Genomic DNA, 8,229 nt, shown 5'->3' with positions numbered 1-8,229 from the left:
CCCCACCCCTACAAGCTGAATTTTGCACCAAAAATGGCTACAAATTTTGTTCTCTTACCATCTTCAAAGACTCAAGTGCCGTTACCGTCACATTCACCGTCCCATCTTAATACACCGCCGTCAAAATTAACTATCGATTCGTACGAATCGTAACCCCATTGTCATCCCCATCTCTGTTAACATACCGCTACCGATGCCTACCGTCACCGTCCTCGCATTCACGTCCCCATCTCCGTTAACATCACCGCTACCGATGCCTATCATTACCGTCCTCGCATTCACAGTCCCGTTAACATCGCCGCAACCGACACCATCGTCACATTCGCAGTCCCTATTGTGATCAACCGCGTCAAAATTAACTCACAACCATACCATCATAATCCCCATTGGCATCCACATCCCCATTCTCGTTACCATCAGCGTTACCGTTACCATCCTCGTCGCCATTTCCGTCAAGCCACCGTTCCAAGGGTGCGCACTCCGCCTTATGTCGCATCTTCCAATCGAGCGCCTGGCACGCTCGAGAGCAGTAATTCACCACCCCACAAACAGAACACCGCCGAAACTCGTGCCTCCTCGTCTCGGGTCGGCCGCACCCGACATGTGAACACAATCGGAGACCTGGACCCGGTACCCCGCCCCGAGCTGCGAACCACTCCGTAAGAAACTGACTTGCCGGGTGCGGTTCGGGTGCCGGAACGTTGCAGCCGAAATCGCTGAGTAACGGGCAGCTAGTGGCGCAGCCAGAAATCGACCCAAGTTGGGGCACCTATTAAACACAATTTCAAGAACAAAATTTCAATAAACAACGATAGGCTAACGGGAAAATTGCATTCAAAATAAAAATACAACAAATACGTCCGATTAGTTTGCCTTTTTATTTAGTTAATTTCTAAAACCTTTTGCATGAGCAATGGTTTGAATCTGCTCAAAAACTCTTTATTAGAAGAATAAAATTCTTTGCACGAAAAGAACTTTAGCTGATTCGGACCATTCCTTTTGCCAAAGTACGGTACAGATTTGAATTGTTTCCTCCGGTCCAAAAATTTGAACCAGATAGGATCCGATCCCTTAAAGTAAACAAGACGTCACTATTGTACTTACGTCTAAAAAATGCTTCTTTTAGATTACTTATCTAATAATATTAGTTCAAAAAAAGATTAATTAATATTATAAGTACAGATTAGCCTCCAGTGGGCACATGCTCCCTCCAGGACTTACCTTCCAAGCGAGCCACGAGCCGGAGTTGAGAGCCGAGTTGGAAACGGAGAGGACGGCAGCTAGCTCGCGGGCGTTGGCTTGGACTAGAAACCGGCGCCCCTCGGCCACGTTCCGGGGCACGCCGTAGCCGTCTTGAAAGCAGTGGCCCAGCTCGCGGAGGGCGTCGATGTGTCCTAGGAAAGCGGCTCGAGCGCATAGGGCCACACCGGCCCGGAGGTCCTTGTCGTTCTTCGAGCCGCCGCTGCCGTTGAACTGAATCACGGCTAGAGAGTAGAGAGCCTGCGCGTGAGAGTTAATCGCGGCTTTGGCCATTAGTGAAGCTCCGGTTCCTCTGTTTTGCAAGCAGTAGAAACGAATCTGTATTGACAGACAAAAAAACAAACCCTCAATTTGTGAGTCCAAATAGAATAAGGCCGCGTTTGGTCAACTTAAAATTTACATAGCCCTGGCATTTTTTGGAAAAATTCCAACATTTGAATGAGCATTCAAATAACAATAATAATTCCATAGGTTGCCGGAAAAAAAAAAAACAATACTACTAATTTCACTTTAGTGAATCTATTATTGTCAACTCGACCTGGTTCGACTCCTATAGACAGGAGTTTGGAACTCGTAGTAATCTAACAAATACGAACATAGTACTTGTTGTGTTTGGATGAATTTTTGAGAAATTTTTTTATAAGAAATGTCACAAATTTCAATTTTTTATGAAATTGGGGTAATGAGTGGAGAGTAAGAAATGAGAATAATGATTAAAAATACGAATAATGAGTGGATAGTAATAATTGAAAATAGAGATAATGAATATTTTTTGAATTGAAATTTTTTTTTCAAAAAGGAAAACAAACAAGACATATCATCCTATCTTTTCGCCAAAAGAGAGAAGCTATTGATGTCAAAGTACGTAGGTAGTCACATCTAGACTATTTATTTCGACAATCAATTGTAAAACTTTTTTTTATAAATAATCAATTGTATAACTTGTTACAAATTCTTACACGTCCGAGTCTCTTAGCAAATTTGAACCTTTTGAAACGTACTTTTGAAGATTGAGATTGAAGGGACTGTTCTCTGCGGTCCAAACCCGGCAGTAATTCAATAAAAGTAAAACTCGAGACATCTATGTATGCGTGCTGAGTGATTTAAGTACTGACCATGCCCAGAGTGTAGGAGGCTTCAACGTTTCCGGAATCGGCACACTGTTTCAGGAACCGGTGAGCGGACTCGGACCAACTCGTTGCTTTGACGGCGAGCACTTTCGTTGACGCTTTCGACAGAACCATCGATTGAAGACCCAACGCATTTAATCTCTTGCATCTGTTCCAATAAATAAACAAAAAATAAAAAAAAAATTAATCACATTTTCCAATCCAAGACAGAGTTTTATTTGTTAAAAACACAAATGCCTCTTTTAAAAAATATACTACGAAAATCCCGGAGACCAAAAAAATGTGAAGAGAAATATTACGGACATAGATAAAGTGCACCGATTTGCGCACGGATGCAACAAAAAATGGATCCATTTCTAATCTTTGCAGAATCGTGTTACTTTGGCTCTATTTCTATAGTGTAGGACCCATATACATCACACGGTTTTGAATACAATTATGTCCGAATCAATGCATTTTCGTTTGTTTTCGTAAAATTGCTCGAAATTTTACGGAAACAGGGGCAATTTTACGAAAACAGGGCAACCCAAAATCATTTCCAATACAACCTAAATTTCTATAAAAAAATTTTTTTTGCATCTTTTAACAAAAAAAACAATAAATTATAAGAGAGAGGACCCATACGTTATCAAAACGTTGATGAAATCGGAGGGACAACCGGCGGTGGAGCTGAGTTTGCAGAGTATAGATATTACGATATCATCAGGCAATCCGTCGAACAAATCACGCTTTCCGGCAGTCTCCGGCGACGTCTTCAAACGTTTCCGGCTACAATTTCGTTCACCGGAAAATTCTCCTCTTCTCTTTACTCTTCTGTCCCCACACATGTCCACTTTCGGGTAGCAAATCCCCTGCCTCGTTCTCATCCTCCTCTCTCTCTCTCTCTCTCCAAAAACACACACACACATGTATCTATCGAAATCTCTGTGAATACAAGTCCTTTGTTTCTCTCTCTGGAAAGATAAGGGAGAGAGAGAGAGCGAGGCGAGGCCTTTTATACAAGGAGAGAACCGTATCAAACAGGGAACACACGAGAGAGTAACGACAAAGCCGAATGCCATTAAATAATTATATTACTCGCAGCAGGGGTGTGGGTATTTACGATAATACCCATGTTGGAGGTTTTTTTCCTGTGTCGGTCAAAGGGCGCTGGCCGGGTTCCTCGGTCCGTCGTCCTCGTAGTTGTCGCCGACGGTGTCTTTACAGCGAGAGATACGAGTACGTACAATTCTGGTCTTCTCGTTAACCTCTAGTATTTATGTTGGTTACTCTCTCTCTCTCTCTCTCTCTAGGATTAACTGGGTTTGTTTTGGAAGTTGTTAACTGACTACGGTTTTAATTTTCGTAAACAAACGGAACGGATTTCGGAGGAAACACCTGTCGCTCGCCAGCGCGTGGATATCACTCTCGTGGTTAGTATTCAGCCCGGTCCAATTTATTTGTCCGCTTTATAATTTTAACGTGTCTCAAAATATTTTTTCATTTGACTTTTAAATGATTCAAATTTCCCTTTTTACACCACCTTTATTGGTACTATAAAGTAACATTTTTAAGAAGTTTTAAGGGTAAATATGAAAATTTGTATCTTTTAAAGATCTTTTTACATATAATCATTGTGTTTCTTAAAATGGTTAAATTTTTTAGATTGAACAAAAAGATTGGAATAGAGGATTAGGACTCCACATTTTACAAAATCGAAAAATGATTTGTCACTCCACATTTTGTTTTGGTAGTCGCAGTTGTCTTTCAATTCTTAAAAAATACACGTAGCACGATTTTTAGAACACGTAGCATGATTTTTAGAACATGGCAAATTTTTAAGTATCAAAAAGTCGAGTGCCGAAATCAAAGCCTTTACAGAATATTTTGTTTCCAGATTATCTTGCAATGAAAGTGATTTAAGAGGAGGGACATGGAAAGTTGTTGGTATGTTTATGTATACCATGTTTATATTAGTACAGTATTTGTCTATATTTTACCATGTCAAATCTCGAATGAATTTATTTCTATCCAAAATCAACCTTAAAAGTATAGTAAACTTTTAAACATAGTCATTAAATATGCAAAATTTGAAATATGCGATAGGAACTCTCTTAGATTAACTTTATTTGTATTTATTCATTATTTCCAAGTATGACAAAAAAAATATTTGTTTTGATTAAAAGTATGACAAACAATCTATCTGTAGTCAAAATAAATGTGAAAAAAGTATTAAAAAAAACAAAGAGAGATAAGAAACTCATTTAATATGGAAAATCCAACATAAGAATATGTATTAACTTTTTGGATTCTCAAATAAGCCCTCAGAAATAGATCTTATAAAAAGATAAACAAATTTAAGTAAGTATTCACATAAATAATTTAGAGTTATATTTTATCAAGTCATATTGTTGGATTCAAAAAATATGAAAATACGAGTTGTCAAATATATTTCTAATCGTCTTCTAAAAAAAATGTTAAGCCTATACTATGGTTAAATAAAGTAAAAAGTTATGATATAAGTATTTGAAATACATCCTCTTTTCTTCTTCTTTTTCTCGTATTGTCATCCAGATGAACTTGTGTGCACGTCAAACTAGGGGTGAGCATGGATCGGATTGGTCTGATTTTATAGTAATCCAATAACCAAACCACTATTTACGGATTATGAATTTAAAGAACCAAATCAATCCATAAAATTCATAAAACCAAACCAATCCAAACCATTCAAAGGCGGTTTGGTTTCGGTTTTAAACCACGGTTCGTTTAAAATTGAGATATCATTACTATAAACTATTTTAAGTACTTAAAATTGCATAGATAACTTAAACTAAAAGTTATATTGAAATTAATATATTAAAATCATCAAAACTCACTAACATCAATCAACTAAATAAGAATAGAATACATTAGAAAGTAAGTTACCGAGATAAAAAAGTAGGAAATCACTTTACTAAGCCCAAACCATGTATGTTTAGCGTAATGAAATTGTAGGAATAGAAAGTTTAGGAAATTAATATTGAAAGTGAAAGAAAAGAATAGGGTGGTGGAATAGAGTATTAGATAAGGAAATTAAGTTTATTAAGTATATCTAAACAAATTATATACTATATGTGTGTGTGTCTATCACACGGTTCGGATTGGTTTGGAACCAGAACCATTAATGTAAATCCATAAACCAAACCATTTAACACGGTTTTTATTTTTTTTAAACCAAGACCTAACCGCATCATTAAAAAATCAAACCAAATTATTCGGTTTGGATTGGTTTGGACTGGATTCACGGTTTCATGGTTATTTTGCTCACTCCTACGTCAAACTAATAAAGAATTTATAAAGCTGCTGATTTTGTCGCTCTTTGTTTTGTTAACACCACTCCACTGCAAGTATATTTTTGATGCAAAAATACTTTTATAGAAAATGACATTAACAAAAAAAGAAATAACAAAATTATTTCCCATTTATAATTAATTGTACAATCGTTTCACGCGCTTGCGCTTCCGGGACTAAACTTAACTTCTCCCTATACATGACGATTAGCATCCATGATCCATGGGAATTCGCGTGAAGAGAAAAGGTTAGTTTGAAACAAACTCCATCAGTTAATCCTTGGTACTCCGGAAAGTCTACTGGCACAGAAAATCTGTGCACAGACTGTGCCGGTAGACTGGTTCTTGGTACTTGTCGACGACGGAGCCTGTTAAAGTCAAAGTCAAAAGGGGTGGTAATTCTTATTCAGCATAAAACTTAGGTTTTGGGAATTTATAGGAAAATAATTTTGCCACTCTATTTTTTGTTAATGCTACTCTCTGTAAATGTATTTTTGTACCAAAATACACTTGCTGGGGAGTGGTTAACATAAAAGGGAGTGCGAAAATCAGCAGCCAATTTATAATGTCACTCTCTAAATTTATAATGTCAATCTCAAAAAAGAGTACAGTTATCAATTTAGAGAGTGGCATTATAAATTTGGAGAGTGTCATTATCAATATCCTAGGGGTTTTCTTTATTTCTTTCTAATATTGTATACATCAGTGGGAATTAGTGAGGTGTTAGCAGGTTAGGTCCACAAAGAGTTTCAGAAGATACTCATAGCCCTAATCTCAAACATTCACGACGAAGCTCGAACCCTAGCTTCGCCTTCCACATTGGGAGGACCAATAAATACCAACTGAGCTAGAGAGCGTATTGGCACAAAAAACAGAGGTTTCAGTTTACACTTTTTCTTTTTTGTTTTACTTTCCCAATTTTAAACTTATGGAGTATTTATTTTATTTTAAGCATTCTCTGTCCAGATCCATCTTTGATGTTGCAAAGGATCCGACTTCTTGACAGCCAACAATAGAAAATTGTGTGTAGTTCAATTTAAACCGTTCATATTGACAATTACGTAATAGTTTAGATCTGTTGAATACTTTTGCTGTGAGAATATAAAAACAAATCTGGACCATTAAAAACATTATCTGACGGTTGTGAAAACTTGGACTGCCCTTTTGCAAATCAAACATTGACTTAGAGCATCCCTATTGTAATAAGCAAATAAACGTGGATAAACAAATTTAACAACAATGCTCAAAAAATACCCCATATTGTAATAAGCAAAGTTACAAGTCGTTTAGCAAATGACCAAATTTTACCCATTTCATAACCAAACTTAACAATTTTTTCCAATAATTAAAACTCAATAACCAAACTCAAAATTCAATAACTCAAAAACACCCCATATTGGAATCATTTCATCGAGACGAATAATTTGGTATGGTCGGGCGCGTGATTGAAACTCGTTTGCGATTGGACAAATTTGCATTGTGTATTGTGAGTTTTTTTTTGTTAGAGGTGCAAAAAATAACCAATGTGGAGGTAAAAGTTGTTAAATTTGATTATAGACTAAATAAATAATTAAATACTAACGTAACACATTTTAATTATTAATTTTGATTATCACCATTACTACTGATGTTGTCAGACAACTACAAGCAATTTCCATGTCCAAAACCAGAAGACATTTTATTGTCACCATCGAAAGCCGAATCCAAAATTACGTATGGGAAATTAAAATCACAACGCTACGAATTCTTCTTCTTCTTACTTCCTCCGTTCCAATTTAATTATTTCTCGTTCTATTCTAACCAGCTAAAAAATAAGTTATATTTTTAAATCCGTAATGAATTTCATATCGAATATCGATCTTATTCAATAGATCTTGATTAGTTCTATAATACAATATTTTTGAAATCATATAAAACATTATAAATTATAATATATAATCAATTAAAATGTTACACGAACTTTCAAAAAAGACAATTAAATTGGGACAGAATGAGTATTTTCTAATTTGATGTAAGTGTTCCACGCTACAAAAAAATTAGCACGGAGAGGGTGGGTTTTAAAAAGTCCGGAACAAAACTCATACTCCCTTCGTCCCTTTTTAAATGTTCTGCTTCGTAACTCTAATTTATTAAAAAAAAATCATCAGTATACCTTTCACATTAACTTTTACCTCCACTTTCCCTCTTTACTCTCTATGGAGACATCGTCATTACATTTTTACTCACTAACTTTTCAAAATGGAATCTACTTTTAGGGGCAAAATAGAAAATGTACCAACTTTTACCCACTAATTTTACAAAATGAACAATTATTAAGAGACAGCTCTAAATGAAATACTGGACTTTAAAAATGGGACGGAGAGAGTATATATTTCTAACTTTGGCGACTTACACTAAATTTCACATTTTCTACGACTTATAAGTACATCATGATACTTAAAAAATAAACGACTTGAACCGTCAAAGAAAATTGTGATATGTCCCTCTTTATATTAAAATGGACATCACACGTGAAATCTTTACGTGTGGGA

General features: G+C 36.1%; 1 protein-coding gene across 1 annotated transcript; it reads right to left on the bottom strand.

Moving 5' to 3' along the window:
- On the bottom strand, positions 1–3,568 carry LOC131311290 (F-box protein At1g67340-like). Its single transcript, XM_058338671.1, has 4 exons — positions 3,015–3,568; positions 2,376–2,538; positions 1,222–1,578; positions 1–769 (listed from the first exon to the last, which is right to left on the bottom strand). The coding sequence occupies exons 1-4, from the start codon at positions 3,449–3,451 to the stop codon at positions 356–358; spliced, it is 1,371 nt and encodes a 456-aa protein (XP_058194654.1). The 5' UTR covers positions 3,452–3,568; the 3' UTR covers positions 1–355.
- Between the last annotated feature and the right edge of the window lie 4,661 nt (positions 3,569–8,229).

The sequence above is a fragment of the Rhododendron vialii genome, chromosome 12a, assembly GCF_030253575.1.
Source record: "Rhododendron vialii isolate Sample 1 chromosome 12a, ASM3025357v1".
NCBI lineage: Eukaryota > Viridiplantae > Streptophyta > Magnoliopsida > Ericales > Ericaceae > Rhododendron > Rhododendron vialii.
The sequence above is the reverse complement of the archived record's forward strand: the minus strand, read 5'-3'. Positions and strand labels throughout refer to the sequence as shown.

Excerpts from the sequence above, each read along its gene's own strand:
- LOC131311290 (XM_058338671.1), bottom strand. The coding sequence starts at position 3,451 with ATGGCATTCGGCTTTGTCGTTACTCTCTCGTGTGTTCCCTGTTTGATA. Across the intron at positions 2,539-3,014 it reads TTCATCAACGTTTTGATAAC|ATGCAAGAGATTAAATGCGT; the intron begins GTATGGGTCCTC and ends TTATTGGAACAG. Across the intron at positions 770-1,221 it reads GCTCGTGGCTCGCTTGGAAG|GTGCCCCAACTTGGGTCGAT; the intron begins GTAAGTCCTGGA and ends TGTGTTTAATAG.